Consider the following 21,100-nt stretch of genomic DNA (forward strand, 5'->3'; position numbering starts at 1 on the left):
ATACACCTTTATTGATCCCATAATTGAGAAATTCCAGTGTTACAGCAGTCAAGGAGAAAGAGTCAGATTAAAGATTTCAAAATTAAACTTAAAAAACTTAAATAACTAGGCATGCAAATAAGTACAAAAATACAAGAGACGGCAATAAATAACAATAACAATAATAATAATAATAATAATAATAAGTCAAGTGGCATCCACATGAATGGTTTCCCAGCAGAACATTGCACTGTAACAAAATGATCAATGTTACTCACTTCACCCACCACTGGATTTAATGCTTTGGCTGATTGGTGTGCATCTACAACAACAGAGAGGAACAGGCCACACAGTATCATTTCATAACTCTGTTGACCTACTTTAAACAGGTCAGATACTAATATCATTGATAAACCCATTCGGGTGGATGATAATGAAGAGGAAGTGGAGTGCACACAGACAAAGAGAGAGACAGCAACAGTGAGGAGACAAAGAGGGAGGACAGCTCAGCCCCTTAATGTAGCAGATGTGCCAAATGCAAGATACAGGGAGTGACAGCCAAATAGGTAACCTGAGAGGTGAGAAGCAAGGGAGGGAATGTGTCTTTTCATTTTTCTGTGCGTGACTTTTTTTTCCAGATAACTAATTAGCACCGTTAGCACCTTTAGTACTGTTAGCTCGTAGCTGCCCGCACAGCCACCTCCATGTTAGTGAGGCGCGTGCAGGCAACCTGAATCAACTCAAAGATTAAAATGAGCCGTATGTTTTGCAGGCACACTGAAAAACATCATATACATCCTTTCACATGAGCAGATGACTCCTCACAAGATGTCACATGTAACATTTAACACACAAAACACAGCATGAATTTGTTTCGCAGTTTAGTTTCAAATTATTAAAAACTGTGTCCCTGTATAGCAGGCATGAGCTGCGTTTTAAATAAAGTTCACTGGCACCTAGCCCATTCTGTGTGGCTCTATCTGCTGTCTCCACTCAGGCACTATGTTAAAGTACACTTAATTAATCCCTGTGGGGAAACTCATTCTCTATGTTTGACCCACAGAGCAGTGGATAGGGACCAGCTCCAGGTCTGAGGCTGGTGCCTCGGTCAAAAATAATGGCAGGAGCAGAAGCCACATCTTGTAGCTCTCACACAGAAGGAGTGATGCTAATTTGCCTCCTTTAAAGGCTTGCTTGGGCAGGAAAAGCACCATTTGACCCATTCTTAAAATAGCTGACAACAAAATACATACTTACAGTGCATTATACTAAGTAAATGAAGCTAAAACTCCCAGAATGCCTCACACTGGCAGATGGTGAAGAGAGTGAAATGCAGATTAAAAAGTTCCCACTTCCAACTCTTTCACTGGAGTAAGAAACAGAATAAACCACAAACAAAACAGCTGGTATGTCAAGTACGGGAAATCTACGCATCACAGCATCACTAATGTTGGAGGAAAAATATTTACTATTTTGATAATGGTTTAAATTGTTAACAACAATTACAGTTTATTTGACAGTGATATATTGATGTTCTTTATTTGTACTCAAAGTATTTTATATCATGATAAGATGAGAAAGAGGGGCCGGAAGTAAGTAAGTCTGGGAGATTGTTCAGAGAGACAGACAGGCGTACACATGGACCAACAGTCAGCCAACCAGCCGCCCTGCCAGTTGTCCAACTAACAAGACACCAACTTGGCAGGTGAGCAGTGTGAGACGTAGGCAGGGAGAGACAGACGTACAAAAACACAGAGGCAGTTAAACGGGTAGACTTACTCGGCTGTGATTTGTGTGATGAGCGGCAAAGAAGTGAAGCCCGAGCCCAGGAAGGAGTCTCGATACTGGGTCATCTTCAACGCAGCCAGCCAGTCTTCCACGGAGCTCACCCTGCTCAGGTCCGGAGCTCCACGGTCTAACAAGGGATGATGGGAAGGACTGCAGACAATGGAAACAATAGGAGAGACAGGGAGAGAAAAATATAACTGTTTGTTTCACTGACACAGGGAGAGTGTGTTTGTGTATGTAAATGAGTTTGTATCTCTCCTCACCCCGGGGCGACATTGTTGGTGCCGGCCTTGAGAGATGCAGGGTTGCGTATCATTTTGTCCAACATGCTGACAATATCGGGGAACTTTGGCCGTGCGTTCCTGTCTTTCTGCCAGCAGTCTAGCATCAGCTGGTGCAGCACTACCGGACAGTCCATGGGAGCTGGCAGCCTGAAGTCCTGTTCGATGGCATTTATCACCTGGGACACGGTGAGAGAGGACAGGAGGGGAAAGAGGCAAGAAACAAACAAACAGAGAATTAATAGCTGACTCTCTGCTCACTGTGTCTGCTTTACAGCCAACAACTTTACTGTTTGGGTCAGTCTCTAATCGTTGTTGTTGTCGTCAGACACAGCAGGCAGATGTTTTCAGAAAAAATCTATCTGTGAACTTCCTGCTCAGCAAACAGCAGATAGTAAAAGTTTGAGACTAGCTGGTGAACATAGTGGAGCATTTAGCAGCTAAAAATACAGTATTTCCATCTGGGATCGGAGGAGACCAAAATAGAGCTAAAAATAGGTTCATTATTGGACTTACAGATTCACATCTGAAATAAACGCTAATGTTCTGTCATTTCTGGTGGATGTATAAATAGGTAACTGTTTGCTGACACATTCATCATACGCACTTTATGGGGTGATAATATGTCATTGTTGTGTTGCAGCCAGTGACTGTACATAAAAACGTACAACACGTTTCCACTTCCTCCCACTTTACAAGAATGAAGCTGAAATTTTAGATACAGCCATTGTCATTTTGCGCTGGTGATGTCATTTGGAGCCAGAGTTTGACACAATCAGCTGACAATCATGACCCCCTTTTTATAGCATCATCATCATCATCATCATCAGCGTAATAAAAACTACCGAAAATGACAGACACCATCTACGAGAAAACGTTATTTGACGTGTACTTTGCTCTTTTAGTTTGGCCCATGTCTTAACATGAAGGGGGCGGGGTTTATGACCTATAATGTAGCGAGCCACTTTTGCATCACTTTTGACGAGCTGTTATTTTGTCCATCTTTATAAACTGCCTATGGTGGCAGCTCGTTCTGCTGCCTCCAGACGACTCACTGCTTTATTCATTATACTATTAAAGACACAGTGAAATGGCAGTTAAAACACCTTACAGCCTCTTGTTATATTATATTATTATACTTATATTATATATTCTTGTAGCATCCCCAATGTGACAGAGCTCTAGAGGTAATGGAATATGTGGGTGGTGCATCATTTTGAAAGGGATTTGATCAAATCATTTGAGTATTTCATTGCTGTAAAGTGATTTAGTGTGCACAGAGTCTCTGGAGAGCCACTACAGTTTGAAACTGGGTTCAGTTGTACAGGAGTGTTTGCCTCCACCCACACCTCCATCACCCACATTGTTGGATGAGGAGGCAGAGAGAGAGAGGGAGAAATGAATAAATTCCAGCCACTTAGACTGCATCCATGGCGGTTTTGGAAATGCAAACACCATATTTGCACACTGATATCCAAACATTCCCCTGTGACCCATGATACTGTTCTGCGAGCTGCTACAGCCCATACGTTAATGAGGTAAAGTGTGATGGGATGTCATCACAACTGTATATACAGAAAGAGAAAATACAAGTATTTTCAAATACAAATCTGACATATATAGGACACACTATGAGAACTTATTTTCTGTGCACATTTAAACAAACCCACTTTTCTAATAGGGCAAACGGGAGTTATACATGACAGAGGGGAGAAAATATTTTGAAAGAAATTTATTTTTTGTGATCAGACATCAGTAAATTGCACACAGCATGGTGCTGGTCTATGATGCTCAGGATATCAAAAGGATGAAAGATCCAAATTTGAGTCCAGCTCTCTCGCTGCTGTTTAGGGGACACTTTGTATTTTGCTCGCAAGTTTTGATTTGTGACTTCCTCTTGGCAGAGAAGAGCTCTCTGTTACAGCTCCTTTGTGATTTTGAAAGGTGTATTTCTGCAGAGGAGTCTTGCCTCGTTCAGCTTTCATTAAAACCACAAAAAAGGAAAAACTTGGACTAGTTAAGAGGATTCAATTTCCATTTGAGAACTTCATCCTGACACAGCGTGCAGTCACACAGAATATCCGGATATTCATCGCTAAGCAGCGGTGATGCCTGCTGCAGTCTCTGATGTTGAGGCAGGTAGTTTTACACAGAGGAGCTTTTGATTTCATTATGCAGATATTGAGAATGATAAGGATCTGTCGAGGTTTTATGTGAAAACTTTCAGGCAGGAATTTTCTATCGCAGAGATGTTGTGCTAAATACGCTGGCATACCTTTGAGTGCAGAATGTAATTATCCAGAACATCACAGAATTCAAAAACTCCTTTGACTGAAAGAGTAACTAGCTGCGTTGCCACCAAAAAAAATAATCAAAGAAAGGAAAAAAGTTCCATGATCATTATCTCAAATTATTCGGCCTCCTGTGCCAGGGATGTGTGAATCATTTTTTAAATGTCTCCCCAACTTTAATTATGATAGTTGTAAATGTTTAAAACTCACATTGTTGTCTGACCTGATGGCCCAAACCACAAGTAGGTTATAACATGTACTGTGTTTGTAAAGATTTCAGATATGTCTATCTTCCAGATATTTTCACACATCACATATCCAGCTATTGTTATCTTTCTCTTTCTCAGCCCAGTGATTAGTTTTCATGTAAACACATCCTTTGTAACATCAGGAATCAGAGGGGATTAAACATTTTGTTGTGACAACAGTCTGGAAGCTGGAAGAGTGTGAGCATCAGTACCATTTGAATGTAACCATGATGAATAATAGGGAAAGATACTGAAGGTTATTTGCTTTCTGGGCAAGAGCTATATGAGAAGATCAATGCCACTTTCTCTGTACTATTCATTTATTCATTCATTCATTCATTCATGAATCTCTCTGTACTAGGCTTGGGCAATATGACGAGATTATAGTTAAACACAATATTGGTTTGCCATTATAATGCTCCTCACACGATATTTAATTATGCAACACATGTTTTTTGCTTTCTTTATGCTTCACTGCATTGTTGTAACTGTTAGCATATGTGTCACGCTTTAGGTAATTACTGATGTAGCCCTAACTCCAGCAGGAGAGGTGTCTCATTAGCAAAGGGAATGCAAATGGGCCTATTTTCTGATCCTTTGGTTTTAAACCTTACAAAAAAGGAGAGCCAGAGAACGTGAACTTTGTGATTTGTAAGCTGTGTGATAACAAGTCGAGACTAAAGACAGAAACACAACAAATCTCCACGCCCATCTTAAAAGTTATCATCTAACTGAATTCACAAGTCTGCCACAAACAACAAAATACAAACGTGACAGTCAACGGTGGCGTGACTGCACGAGGGCAGTTAGACTTGTTATTGAATAACCTCACCAGTTGATTGATCTGATTTGCCATACCTTTGTCTAAAAGTAGTACTTACTGCAAATACATCGTGGCCACTTTATGGCCATTTAGGGGTACTGCAGCATACGCGTCTCAAGTCCATAGAAATTATACCTATGTGCATCTCTCTCCTCGCCTTTTTATTGAACAATAATTTCATATATTTTTATTTTTCTTAAAGCAATATGGTTAGTAGGAGAATTTCAATATCGCCTGACCCTATTCTGTATAGTAAGTATGTAGCTACCGCCAGCAGCTGGCTACCTTAACTTAGCACAAACACTGGCAGTCACATGAGGTTGCCACACAAACAGAGGACATGCCAGGAAATCACTGCAACCAACCAAGAATTAGTCCTGCACAAAAACTCCAATTAAACCACATCTGTAGTTTTCACACTTCCAATTTTGTACGAACAACATGTAACGTGTTAATTTCTGAGTCTTAGAGGTGCTGTTAGGCGGCTTTAGTCAACTTTGAAGTCTTTGCGCTAAGCTAACAGGCTGCTGGTTGCCGGTAGGTCTTCATTTTCTCATCTAAATTGGCAAAAAAGCATTTTCTTTAAATTAATTTAGTTACAATAGTTAACAATCCAGAAGTCACAGATGGTTTAGGTGCCTTCTTGTAAAATGATCAACATTTATTTAAAGGGTGGCTCCATTATTTTATTAATTTATTTGTTTTTAGGTTTTTACATCACTCTCTATCTTTCCAATAGTGTTCCTGATGTATTCAAGTCCAAAAATTCAAATTTTGGTCAAAGTATGAATGTTTTAGCCTTAAAATGCTATTTTCCTGAGCCCTTATAAAAACTTTTTTCCCACATGATGTGACATAGGTTTGATATTGTTGTTGGCATGACATTGTTGCTACATATACACAACGTTAGTACAGTTCCGTAAGTGAACCTGGGGGTAAAAGTGCTGCAGCTGATGTCAGTGCTTTCTGATAAGGATTAAGGGGGAGTTTCAATTTGAAAAACAGAAAAAAACGCTGATGGACCTGCCCTTTCTGTAATATATGTTAAATTTCCTCCCTGCTATGTGACATTGTTTCATAATTTTACATAATTTTTAATGTTTTTTTTTTTATTTGTGTCTCTTCCATTTCATACCATGTCATTCCCTCAGTTTTCCCCATTGTGTTCCCACCATTCCCCATCAGCTGACCTCTATATCCCCCTGCACACCTGCTCATTACCTTCCTTTTTAGTTTACCTGCCCTGTAGCCTCAGTGCTCTGCCAGGTTTCCTGTTGTGCCGTCCTGCCAAAGCATTCCATGTTTTTTTCTTATTTTCCTGCCTTACTGCATGACCTCTGCCTGTGTCTGGACTTTTGCCTGCCATGTTTTTCCCTTTTGGATTTGTATGTTTCTCTCTGCATTTATTGTAGACCCAGTAAACATTGTTTTCACTCCACCTGTTTCCCCTGTAATTCAAGCTTTTGAGTCCCTCCAAATCTGAGCCGTTGCACTGTGTCTTGAGTTTTGGTGCTGCTGCTAGCTTTTTCTAAAGACGCATTCTACCTTCAACACAGCAGATGTGCCATATAATTCCTTGAAATAATACTTTAACATGTTTTTTTCAGCCCTTCCCGTAAAATTTGAAGTTACTAGCCCGTGTCAGTGTACTTGTAAGCCTTTCTAACGGTAAGCTGAGGGGATGCGGTGCTCCTACTACTGTAAATTCAGCGCTGGGGATTTGTCTGCTGGCTGGGTGAACTCTACTTGACCCCAACACACTTCTCAGGCTTTGTGCCGCATAAATTCTCTCTAAGCACCGCTGTCAATCAAAATAGCAGCGAGTGTAGTAAAACATCACAGGTCTCTTTCATGATTAATTCATGTCGAACACAGCACCTGTGGTGGCTCCGCTGACAATTTCACCGTTCCGTGTTCTTTGAAATCGCATGTGTGCATGTGTGTGTGTGTGCCTTTATACATGTCAGCCTGCATGTGTGTGGTTCAGCATGTGTGAGTTAAGGGTGTGAGGTTCATGCATAGTTAATGCCCCAACAGACACTCGTTAGCTATAGTGGTAACACACACTTTCTCCATCATTATACACTGTCTGTGCCATTATAAAACTGTCTCCGTCATTATACTGACTCTCTGTCATTACTGCTGCATAGACTGCTTCTATTGCTGAGGAGCGACCGGAGGGGAATGAGGGTGAGGCTGCAAGGGAGGAGGTGAGGAGAGACAGCAGGAGGGAGGTAAGAGACGTAGAGGGGGGAGTAGTGTGAAATAAGGGGAAAGAGATGGTTAAGGTGATGTAGACGCTACACAGAGAAAAGCTTCTCTACTGATTTATTTTTATAGATGAAAATGTGTGTCTGTCTCACAGCTGGAAAGGCGTCTTACTACTGATTACCTCCTCATCATCGGAACAGCCAACCAGGTATAGAAAACTTCACATATAGTCCAAGTTAATGAGGTCTAAAGCAGGTTACATAGTGCTGGGGTGGAGCTGTGTTTTTGAAAAATGTAGTCTTGGAATTTTATGATATTTTCCAGTTGACAGACACAACTGAAGCCAGTCAGCAAAGATCTGAAGATTTCCAGCAACAAAATTTATGTTAAAGTTTAAACTCAAGACAAAATAGAGGCTTATAGAATTCCCAAGCTCCTCGGTGTCAAAGCTATTGGATATATAGTTTCCGAAAGTAGAAATCGGGATTTAAAGCCTCTGCGCTTTGAAGTGGGTTTTAGTGCCAAAACTAACTATAATCTGAGTATCACATTTCTTCTCGGAATAGAAACCTAAAAATAAAAATGTCAGCAATCCGATCTTCTGGAACCTCCTTTTTCATGTACTGTACGTGATCCCCGTTAGGTTTAAACAGTAAAATTGAATACTCAGTCTAAAGAAAGGATGAGTAGTTTTTATGATAAATTTTAGCACATGAACAGCAGAGAAATGTGCACTTCTTTTTAAAAACCTGCCCATCATTTCTAGCCTAACAAAAACATGGATAAATGTAACTTCAAACCACTTATTAACATCATTTTGATGCCAGCACGGAGAAAAAAAAAATGCTGCAGCAAACTGATCATACTGTGCAGGTAATTGGAATAAAGTCGTCAAGACAATGAAATATTCCCCGAAGAAAAGATCAGCCAGAAAACAGAAGCCTGATGCCTTTTGGTCGGATGTTTCAGGGAACAAACATTTCTGTGACACTTAAATTGATGTCCTCATTTTCCGTGTGTTTTCCAAGACATGCAGACACCCTGCTGTGAGAGACGGCAAAGGAAACAAACAAGCCTACCCCCAACCCAAACACACACAGGCAGACACACTCCAGAAAGACAGTGAGCGACAAAAAAAAATGGGTAAACGTATGCAATCCCATACAGTCACGGACATCAATGAGAACACAAGGAACAAGAGACAGACTGTCTGTCTATTCCTTTATTACTCCCTCTCCCTCTCACACACAGACACACACACACACAAGCATGCAGTGACTCACATCTTGGTTGCTCATGTCCCAGTAAGGCCTCTCTCCGTATGACATCACCTCCCAAGTGACGATCCCATAACTCCACACATCTGAAGCCGACGTAAACTTCCTGTAGGCGATCGCCTCCGGAGCTGTCCACCGCACTGGGATTTTACCTCCCTGTGAGACAGAAAGAAGAAAGGGAAGAAGAGTGTGGGGGATAAATGATGGAAAGAAAGGAAAGAAAGGAATATTTTGCTGAACAGTTCAACTCGCGACATGAAGGCGTACATCTTTATCACAAAGTACTAAACAGAGGCCATAGGCAGCATATATCTGCAAGAGTACGCCATAAACATAAAGGTGAGGGTGAGGACTGACTATTAACGTAATGGTCATTACAGTCCTTACTGGGTACATGTATCTGTATACTGTACGCCACCTCATACTGTCTGCAATGGTAGAAAGATAGTTAACAGTGCTGAGAGACAATTAGGCCTACACCTGTCTTTGCTTGTATCCTGTAAAGAATGAATCTTATAATGAGAATAACAACAATTAGGAAAACTGTTTTGTCATTTTCTATCATACTGTATGTTATTTCAGTGTCTGTCTTACTTTCTGCATGACCTGTCTTACACACTGTCCCTTTTTTCATACACCAGAATACTGTGATTGCTTTGATTGAAGCTATTATTTGCTTCAATCACTGAACTATTTGGTACAGGTGTCTGTATGAGAGAGAAACAGAGAGAGGGTCACAACGCTCGTTTTACACAACTCGAGGACTACAGCAGCTGGCGTACTGACATAACACCTCTTTGTTGCTTGTGTCTAAGGTTTTAAACATTCTGGAGCCACCTTATCTAGCAGAACTACTGTATCTTCATACTCCAGTTACAGCACTGGGGTCGACCGATCAGATGCTCCTGATGTTCCCAGAAGGGGGCACAAAAAACAGCAGCGACCAAGCCATTGCAGCTTACCTATTCAAATAAAAATTGCTCTGACAATAGCAACCTTTAAGTCGCAACTGAAGACGCTCCTCTTTTTGTTAGCGTATGATTGACTCGAGCTTGACACCGTACGTAAATTGAATTCATCTTCAGTTTTGTTGCAGTTTGCTCTGTTATGTTCACGTCTTCTTCTGTTCCTATTGTTTGTTTGCTTCTGTGTACATCTGTTTTTATTGTATTTCATGACTGTTTAGCACTTTTTTCAACTTTGGTTGTTTTTAAATGTGCTCTCCAAATGAAGTTTGACTTTACTTAACTGTTTATCTAATTAAGACAACATTTGCAATTTAGATAAAGAATCTAACCAAGCTAGCGATGTGTAGCATGTCCATATTAACACAAGTTTCTATCTGTATGGCAGATCTAAGCAGCTTAGCAACTTAGCGTGCTCAAGCAGGTGGACAACAACACTGTGGGTTTTACATCAAAATAAAATCTATAAAATAAACTGCTTTGCATCAATGGCAACCTGCTGTATAACTGAGACTGGTGTTTATTTGTAATAATGTGTAGCCACACTAGGTAGGTAGTTTTGCGGTACATAAACACCTGTGTCATATTTAACAGATTTCTCCTTTGAAACTTTTAGTTATTACACAAATTCAACAGCATTATATCATTATTTTTATTATCATAATTATAATTACTGTGACTTAACTTTCATCCTGATTTGATTTGTTTTGTTTTGAGCATATATTATGTTACATTTTGTGCATCACCCTGTTTTTCTTTGTCTCTCCTTGTGTATTTTATCTGTGTTTCTACCATGTTGTATCTGCAACAAACGACTGTTTGCACCAAAAATAATAATACTAAAACTAAATAAAATTGCAGCATCAGTGTGTCCTCTTGAGTGTGAATTTATTTGCTCTTGCATGTTTCCTGTATGTGTGTGTGAGTCCTCACCAGTGAGCTTGTGTAGGTGGGGTCAGAGGTGTCCTCCTCCAGATATCGTGATAATCCAAAGTCAGACACCTTACACACCAAGTTACTGTTAACCAGGATGTTCCGAGCAGCCAGGTCGCGGTGAACATAACTCATTTCCGCCAGGTACCTGTAACATCAACAGGATTTATTGTGTGGATGTGTGTGTGTGCCTGTTATCCATTGCCAGCTACCTGGGCTACTATAAAAAGCTGATGGGATTTAGTGTGTGTGTGCGTGTGTGTTATCGCTGCCAGCTACCTTTGATAAAATAGAAATGGGATTTAATGTCTGTGTACATGTACACGTCGGTGTGTTATCACAGCCAGATACATGCAATAAAACACAGATAGGATCTTGTGAGTGTGTGTGTGTGTGTAGGCAGTGTTTCAAGCTGCCAAGCAGACAAGTTGTGGTTCTCTTAACTTGAATAAACAGAGTTTGCGTTTGTTTATGTGTGCGCGCGTGTGTGTGTGTGTGTGAGAGAGAGAGAAAGATATCTCAAGCTGTTGATGCCTGATTGTGTAAAACACACCACCAAACAGACAGTACTGGATATCACAACATGAAGTCTCAGTGTGGTAGAATTGGTATTGTTACATAAAAATCTAATTTCACACAACAATCACTAAAACATCTGAAAAATTCTCCTCTTCATCTTTATAATAAAAATGGATTTCTGTAGCAGGAGTGTGTGTGTGCGTTTGTGTGCGTGTACCTCATCCCAGACGCGATGCCCCTCAGCATACCAACCAGCTGGATCACTGGGAACTGCCCATCATTTTGCTGCAAAACCACAAACCGTGACAGGATTATTTTTATTTTTCTCTTATCAGACCTTTTCACTTTAGTTATTTCGAGGAAGTCAAAGATATGTCAGTATTTCACTGGAAATGTCATGGCAGAAGCTATAACAAAGTTAAGAAAAAAGTACCTTTTATCAAACCAGATGACAGTTACATTTTATAAAATGTGGCTGCGATGTGATGGAGATGATGTGAGAAAATAAAGCACAGACACACAGTCTGATGAGTGCTGGTGCTGCATGTTTTAACTTATTCGATTATCTTGATTCTCAATTTTTTATTGATATTACAGACCTTGGTCTTAGGTTAGGGTTAAAACAGAATATAATAGAAAAAAATAGAAATCTTTTTTGTCCACTCTCACAGAAATGTGTTGTCTGCTTCACAGACATACTGTACATACATTTAAACACATCCCCTGCCATCTATTAGAACAAATCAGATGAGGACAATGCATATTTAATTAATAGGCCAATCGGTTGGGATTAAAGCTCGAACTATCAAGGATTCATACAAATCTTAAAATATAAATCATAAAAAACAATAGCACTCACTAATAGCTATTTAGTAAGATGACAGATGATAGAATAAAAGATCTTAAAGATATTTGTCATTGCTTTAGTACCATATATAGTGGTGCAGGGATGACTTTATTTTTTTAAGACCAACATGGAAGTCGACAAAAAGCCAATGGGATGTTTCGATTAGATTTTGGATTATTGCAAAAAAAAAAAAAATTGAGCATAGTGTTAGTTCAGGAGGGACATCATGTCAAGCTCAGCTCACATCCCAGATCAGCTGAACTCAAACAGCCCAATCAACTGATGGAGTCAGCTGATAGATCACATGATTTCTTTCTATGCAACCAACCGGTGAATCTCATTCAGGGCGCCCTATTTAAACTGCTCTGGCCTGCCTACTGTTGCTGCTTCCTCTGCAAGCTGCTTTGCAACCTGCCTCCACCCCAGCTCCTCCTTTTCGTGCTGTGTCTGACTTATCAATGTCATTTTGGTCTGTCATCGATCCTGGCTCTGTTCTGTTCCCTGGGGGTCTTTGTTGCTGCTCTCCCTGCCTTAGGCTTTCCATGTAGGCACGTGGAAGGGCAGGGAGGTTTGCTCTCTCTGCCTCAGGCTTTCCTCATTTGCATGTGGAAGGGCAGAAAGGTGTGCTCTCTCTGCCTTAAGGCTTGCCACGTAGGCACGTGGAAGAGGCTTTCTGTGTAGGCCCAAGGAAAGAAGGAGAGGCCCCAGAACAGAGCCATACCGCCAAATATAATACTGCAAATGGAAATAAAGTTTTATTTGGCTGAAGTGTTCCTGACTGAAATAACCTTTCTGGCAAACAAAATGCATCATACTTGCACGTTCTGTTCAGCAAGATAATCTTCACCTCTTTTATGATTTTTGAAGTGTTAATGTGATTGCCAGATGTAGAAAGCTGACGTCGCACCACAGTTGCATGTCTTCATCTTCACCACCACAACAAGGCTGTGAAGCCAAGTTCTGCGTGATGATGTTCTGTAGTCTCATTTAGCCACCTGTTAACAACTGCCTTATTAAGACACCTAAAATCTTAAAAATTCAGGAGTGGGGTATGTTGGGGTATTTTATGTCCTACAACAAAATGTGAAAGTCTCTTAAGCTTGTGTTATCCACAGACCTTATTTCAGGCATCTGATCAAAAACCCATTCAAAAAACCCACTATCTTCAAGACAAGGGAAACTGAAGTGCAAAAGTGCTAACTAACTTCCGTGTTTTAGGACTCATTCCTGAGTAGGTAAAGCTGCATCTGGAGCAGCTGCGTGACCCACACTCCAGCTTCATTGCTTGTCCACCATCAGTATGTGATCAGCTCCAGAAACAATCTTTGCATTGCCTTCTTAAGAATGTAGTCTGAGTGTTCATTAAAATTTAAGTTGGTGTCTACAATCATTCTTAATATTTAAACCTTAAGGAGTGAGTATGCTTCAAAGTGCTTGAAAGATCATTAAGCAGTGTCTAAATCTGCCCTCCCAGACTTGGAGGGTTTTGTCTGATAATTTTGTAACAGGCACCACATCTTTGTCGCCTTAGTTTGAGCACTCATGTTGCATGTCCATAGATTGTCCCATACAGAAGAAGAAGCTAATCAGTTAATCAGATATTTCATCTTTAAATTAAATGAAGCAGATTGACCAATGCCATACACAAGTGGCTGTAAAACAGGCTTGTACAGTTAAGAAAGTAAGAATTAATTACGCTGTTTTCCCCCTTTGGAGAGCAGCTCAGTTAACCAAAGATGTTTTTAAGATGGAATAATTAAACAGGGACTGATTCTGCGTCAGGCTCTTTGATAATATTCACAGATGGGCTTTTGCCGTCCCAAAGATGTGCAGTATGTGATAAGAAGTAAAAGTGGTTCATCCTATAATTGCAATGAATTAAATCAGATTATTAGGAGGAGATGTTTTCATTATAATTAAATATTTTCTGAGAATTTTTGAAAGCATCTCCTTAATGTGCACAAGCAGACATAAGATTCCTGAGCTGAATATGAAAAATCTACAGAAAAACACATAGTTTCAGGAGCTGGAGGCTTGTTGTTGTTATGAGACATGTTGACGAAACTCAGAACCTTTTTGCTATTTCACTCTTTTCACCTTTGGGCCAGACAGTCTCTGTCTCTTATAAACATCACTGACATCCCTGCTGACATAGTTGCAGTCGAAGGTGTTTGTGTGTCTTTTAATTCACTTTGTGCATCAAACCGCGCCTTTGATGCGCCTCTAGCCTAATCCTCTGCCAGCAAAACCTTCTTCTAGGTACACACAAATGCACACACACATTGATCCTCTGGGTCTTGCGCCTGCAAGATGGTCACGCTAGGACAGCAACACCAGTGAGATCGATCATTGTGTGTGTGTGTGCGTGTGTGTGTGTGTGTATGAGTCAGCGGATGATTTCTGAGTCAAAAGGGGTCACGCTGTGAGAACCAAACATCAAAGAGTTTCTCTTTCTGTCTTTAGAGGCGCCTCGAAAGGAGGGCAGGATCAAAGAGACGGACAGACTGACAGACAGACATGCTGGCAGGATGAGGAGGAAAGAGCACAGGAAGGAAAAGAGAGGAGAAAAAGAAGAGCAGGAGGTTGTTTCTGTCTTTGTGTCTCTTTTTCCACAAAACTCCCACTCCTCCCCTCTCCATCTGTTGTGTATATACGGACTGTAGGCACATGCATTACCACATACAGTATGTACAGTGTGCTTTGTGACATTGGTCTCCTAATTGTTTACTGACATTATTTCCTTCCACAGCTTTTGTTTGTGTGCAAAACTGAACCTGTCCTACTTTTAGTCAAGGAGTGTTACTGACTGTCAAAGTGCTGCTCATAAGTTGACAAAACAATCTCAGCTCATTCTGGTGCTTTCAACCAAATCATACAACTCAATCTGCTGATGAGGATCATGTGGTACATGATGATGCATCTTACTTTGAATCACAGGAAACTAAATCAACAGACTATTTTACGCCAGATTTTTGCATTAACAATGGGAGAATCATGTGCACTAATTACAAATCTGTCCTATAATTTTGGTTGGCATAAAATAGGTGAAGCTGGGTTGAATAAAGGCAACATCACATACTTCAGTGCACACATCAGGATTTAGCAACATCTGAATTACATCTGTTGAAAGTCGGTGGGCTACTTTTGTCAATCAAATGTAATCACACTACACTGTGTTGCTTTTATGATACTTATTATTATCATTATTATTATTAATTAGAAGTAGTAGTAATCATATAGCTTTACAAAATAGTATGGCTGTACAGCTTTAATCCTAAAATGTCTGTGTTGATAGCATTGCTTGTGGTCATTACAGAAGTATAGTATGCAGCATTCCTGCACTTCCATCACATCTGCCTAACATTAACACTGTTGATAATTCTGAAAGTTACATTAAGTGTAGTATAACAGCATTAAGTAGCTACACCTGCATGTGTCTGTGTGTACAGAATGCATGTGTTCTTTACCCTGAGAAACGAGTCAAGCGCTCCGTTTTCCATGAACTCTGTGATGATCATCGTAGGTCTGCTCTTGGTGACCACGCCCTCCAGTCTGATGATGTTTGGCTGATCAAACTGGCCCATGATTGACGCCTCGGACAGGAAGTCCCTCCTCTGCCTCTCAGAGTAGCCAACCTTCAGGGTCTTGATGGCCACAGGAATTTCTTTTTTCCCAACAGGCTTCAGGCGACCTTTGTACACCTCCCCAAACTCGCCTGAAAAAGGAGATCACTTAAATTTAAAGGGTACAGTATACATTTAAGGCTCTTCAGAAAACACTATGAGACTCAGCAGGGAAAAACAAGTGCATTTTTGGGGATGGTTGTCTTTTTAATGCTCCTTCGAATTCAGAGCCCTTAAATAAATGATTACATTATAAAAGGCGTGAATAAATAATTGCATTTTAATCACATTTTATATTGTAGAAATGGGTCACCTGTGAAATCAGATGGGCTGGAGTTCATACCATTTGGCCTGCATGCATTATTAAAAATCCTCCATCAATCAGACAAGAAGGAGCATATTGTCCTTTGCAGCAGCTGAGTTGGGCAGTGGCGAGAGGGGCAGGGCGTGTTAAACACATAAACACTCTCTCAGTCGTGGGAGCTACCCTCTGCACGCTCAGCCTCATACTGATGGCCTTTGAGCAGCTTTGCTCGAGCAGATTGAGGTCAAGGGCTTTGCTCAAGGGGACACTGGAGGTTTTTTTGGAGACCAAAAGAACAACAAAAATTGAATCCCCTCAATAGCTCCTCTCAGGGGTAAAGAAAGGTTTGTAGCAGAGGTGGCAAACAAGATAAAAGGGACAATGCCATTATTATTGTGAAGGTATTTGGCTTGGCACGCCATACCTTAACTTTCATCTGGTGGTTTAAACAAAGGCGGCCAGGTGGCCTCATGGGTAAAGAGACTGTACTGAAACACGAAGTTAATATGTTAAATCCCTACCTGCAGCTTAATTAGCCATATAGGCTTAAATATTTTTTAGCTTTTTCTCTACGTAAAAGAAGTGTACAGACTCTGGGTCTGAAAAGTTAAGCCTTTGTAAGTGTGCCTTAAACATGCATTCTCTCTAACAGCCAGTAGGGGGCAACTCCACAGGTTGCAGACAAAAATCAGATTGTATAGAAGTCTACTTGGATTTATTACCTCAGTAAACATTTTTGTAATAAGTTTATATGCTCAACTGCTAGTTTTAAGTCTTCTTAATTACAGCATGATGTTCACTTTGTATATCATATTCCAATTTAGAGTTAAACAGACCCTAAAGCACGGTACGTTTTACAGCATGGATCAAATCAGGCGTGCGACGTCTCAGTCAGATTCTTCCCTTGCTCCTCCACAGCTCCACTCTCTTGTTCAAATATGGTAGCTTTAAAAAAAAAAAAACCCTCAAAAAAAACAAAAAAAAAAAAACAAGATGGAAACAGCCAAAATGCCTGTTCCTGTGCCCTGTTGTTGGGTAGGTAGGTTACTCAGCATTGGCTACCTGACAAGAAGTAAAAATGAATAACTACATGATCACAGTTATTTTGTCAAACTTTAAAAATCTGTCAGAGACACAGAAGAATTTAGGGTTGGGTTATGCTCAATCAGAACTGTGCGACTAAAATAAATGCCCACCCTGAACGGTAGAGCCAAAAATAAACAGCCATCATAGGGGGGAGGTGATATCATTCAAACCCTGGCTCCCGTTTTACCTCCACCTGCCTGGTGTGAAGTAGGTGTGAATGTTGGACTGGTTTACAAAGTTACAGAAATGTCCAGACCCCCTACCCCAGCTAGCTATTCGACTATCTGTCGAGCACTTCTGATGGAGTATGCTGGCCCTTTTTATACAAGCTGTTTTAAGTAAGTAAGTAGTACTTGGAAAGAGTAAACTGATTGCCACATGCAAAATTGGTGTAGTACCCCTTTAATCCAAGGGTTTTACTGCCTTCATGGATTTGATTTCCTAATAACATCATATTTATTTATCAGCCATTATGGTGTTCCAGAAAGCAGTGCTGTACTCAAGCAGGTGTTCATTACCATTTGTTTTTTTAACTGACATCGTATGCTGCGCAGTTAAAAGTGAGACATGTTCAAGTTGGATGAGTCAATGTAGTGTCCCAGAATGCAGCATGTTCAAAAGAGAAGACACACAGTGTGGAGGAGACAAATGCAAAAAAAGTTATTCTATTTCAGGATACTCCAACTCTCCAACATTCCCTTTCATAGATTTTTGGGGGGAAGAACTGTGAGAACAAATTGAGAGCATCAGGAAGATACCGTCGTCATATGTATTTGCTTGACCTTTGAATTGGTCTATCATGGTTAGTTACAATATCAAAATTATGAACTGTCTTGAACTTGTTCAATGTACAGACACAGATGTCTTTTGTCAAAATAAATGCGGCCATATGCTGCTTGGGGACATGAAAATTGAATATCGCTTCAAAATAAAAGTCCTCATCTCAGAGATATAAATCATGTGTGAATAATGGATGAGTGATGGGAATTGGATGACAGGCTGTGTCGTCCTGTCTCACTGTGATCTCTGCTCCACATCTCACTGCTCATTAAAAATCATCTACTGTCAGTGCTGTAAACCAGCTGAAGAAGAGATGGATGGAGGGCAAAAAGGGAAGGAGAATGGAAAGAGAGGATGAGGGGAGGAAGGAGAGATGGGAAGGCGTGTGCAGAAATAAAAGAATGAAGGATGGAAATGAGACAGCATTGATAATAAGGGGGAAAAGGGGGAGGAAGTATGGAAGTATGGACGGAGACGGACGAAAGCAGCAATTTTCGAGGCGGGATCAGGTGACATGTCACTTCCTCTTTTTCTAAAGTAGAGGTGGTCAAGGAGAAGACGGAGCATTAGGAGAAATAGTCATTGATTTTGCTCTGACAGCATGTCTTAAATCAACAGTATATTTAAATACAGTGCAAGTAAATAAACCGGCCTGTCGTGTGAGACTTTATTACCCCTTTCCATTATGAATTAAAGTGTTTCAGGACTTCAAGTGCTTTTAATGAATGACTCTTCTTACAGTGTGGATGATAGTAATAATGAAAGAGGAAAGGAGAGGGGTGTTTTCACAGAGAGAAGAAAAAGGAGTGAGGTGAGATATTTTTATCATCTCCTTAGGGTGCTTCCTTCTTTTATCTTCCCTCCATAATCTGTTGTTCAGCTTTTCTCCCCCCTTGGTTCTTTGTTTTAGCATTTCTCTATACGCAAACAAACTCTAAAACTCCAGAGGGGCTGAATCACAGAGAGAGATGAAGATAGGAGGAAGTATCAAAGAAATACAGAAAGAAAAACAAAAAGAGAAAGTCGGAGAGAGGGGAGAGCTGTGGATGAATTTTTACTTTCTACCACGGCAGAATGGGAGAGATTCAACCGTTTAAGGGCTCAAAGTCCGGCCACATCTCATATCACCGTGGCTCAACTCTTCCCTGCCCTCCCCGTGGTTTTCATCCCTCCTCTGTCACCTCTGGCTGAGGTGAGAAACCCTCCCCTGAGAGAAATAAAGCGAGAAACGCAGGGATTACGGAAAGCCTCTCAGAGTGGCTCAACAGACCAAAGCCGAGAGCACATACTCTCAGCGGTGAGAGTCTCAATCTGGTTCATGACCTTTATCACCCAGAGCTCCATGGCCATTTGGGTTTGATTGGTTTTGGTCAGAGGAAAAAAAAAAAGTTCCTCCATCTATTATGGTTTGAAGTATAAGACAAATATCACTAATTAATCTGCACAAAATAATAAATTATTGTAAATTAGAAAACAATGTAAACTTGTCACATAAAAATATGAATGCACAGACAGATGATGGCAATGGGGTTGGGTGATATGAGAATACACACCACGAAGCAACATAAATTTGGCCGTACCTTATATTGTGCTAACTATCCTTTTGACATTGTTCTGATTTTTGCATCATTGTGATGAACTTTGATCTGCCACTTTGGTTTAGACAAAAACAGTGGGTCATTTCTGTCATCATTCTCTCATCCATTAACAATTTTTTAAATTGATTTTTCTATGGATTTTATCTGTATTGCTAACCCATGGCCCAGTTAGGGGGCTCCTGGCCAACAAGTTTGCTGTTGGAGCCCCTTGATCCCCTATTTACTGCCCTTTGTGTAAAGTGTATGTACTCTGTCACCTTCAAATTCCCATTGAGCCTGGGGTATAATTACCTGCTGGAATAATACTTAAAGTCCCTGAGAAATGGAAATTAGAAGGTTTTCAGCTTCTGCACTGTGACGTATGTTCCAGGCAAACAGAATATTTGAACAGTGTACAGTTACAACAGGGATTTTGATAAAATCCTTTGCATTTGATTGGACCGCTAAAAAGTGGGCTTAGACTTTATTGTGATATGGAGCTACAGCAGATTCTGCTAAGTGGACAGTTGACTCCACACACACTCAACTTGCTGTTACATCAGGAGAAGGATGATGGCGAGATGAATGAGTTACACCGCAGCCACATTGTTTTGGAAATGAAAACAAAGGTTTTGCCCACTGAACTCCAAACACACATCTCTTCCTATCGCTCTCTGTATTGCTCTGTTAGCTACCACAACCCACAAACAGTGAGATGCAGTTTTATATGACCGGTGTGGCTAGCTGGTCGCCGAAAGTCTCATTTGATTGGATGAACTTTTGTAAACGTGCCTGAGTGCAGGATGAGTCGTCCAACATTTGAAACGATTTTACATGGTTTAATAGAAAGACAAAAGATGGAAGATAAAAAACAGCAATACAAAATTTCTGACACATATTCCACACATAAAATGATGTAAATGATCTGGTAACACAGGGACACAGGATTAAAACTGAGAAAATGTATTCTTAATTTCATGGGGACTTAAAGTTGTGTGTTTTTGTGGTAACTAGATTAAATAAACATTGTATCGGGAATATGGATCATGTGAGCACAATATAAACTAATAGAGAGTTCTCAGAACTAGATTTTGTCACTAAAAGATGTCCAAAAATGAAATAATAATGCTGGACCTGTATATTATACTGTAAAAGTACATATAACCAACAAATTTACAATCGACCTTTGTGATGGTCAGTGTTGGGTAAGGGTAACTTTAAAAGTAATCAAAGTACGTTACTGCGTTACTTTTTTAAAAAAGTAACCAGTTACTTTACTGCATTACTCCCTGAGTAAAGTAACTCAATTACTTTAAAAGTACTTCCAACGTTACTCCCTGAGAAAAGTAACTCAAGCACTTTTAAAGTACTTTTGAGTATTGGGCAATGGACCACAGGGCGCTCTCCAAAATTAAAGTTATGGACCACTTGCCCTTCACTGAGATCCAATTCTCCCATCACAGCCGTCACTCTGACCAGTAGAAACACAGAACGATCTGCTGCTGTAGACAACTGTATGACAACAACACCCCAGCGTTTTTAATATTTCCTCTAGGGATGTTACCACA

At 40.4% G+C, this 21,100-nt stretch overlaps 1 protein-coding gene across 1 annotated transcript in view; it reads right to left on the reverse strand.

Annotated features, from left to right (window-relative positions):
* LOC126397150 (ephrin type-B receptor 1-like) overlaps positions 1-21,100 on the reverse strand; it is a 121,082-nt gene that overhangs the window by 7,476 nt on the left and 92,506 nt on the right. The window contains exons 14-19 of the mRNA XM_050055694.1: positions 15,630-15,877; positions 11,533-11,600; positions 10,797-10,944; positions 8,905-9,054; positions 2,031-2,227; positions 1,759-1,917 (exon numbers count right to left, since the gene is read on the reverse strand). Coding sequence (XP_049911651.1) covers positions 1,759-1,917; positions 2,031-2,227; positions 8,905-9,054; positions 10,797-10,944; positions 11,533-11,600; positions 15,630-15,877 — 970 coding nt within the window. The remainder of the gene's footprint in view (positions 1-1,758; positions 1,918-2,030; positions 2,228-8,904; positions 9,055-10,796; positions 10,945-11,532; positions 11,601-15,629; positions 15,878-21,100) is intronic.

This window comes from Epinephelus moara, chromosome 10, assembly GCF_006386435.1.
Source record: "Epinephelus moara isolate mb chromosome 10, YSFRI_EMoa_1.0, whole genome shotgun sequence".
Classification (NCBI taxonomy): Eukaryota; Metazoa; Chordata; class Actinopteri; order Perciformes; family Serranidae; genus Epinephelus; species Epinephelus moara.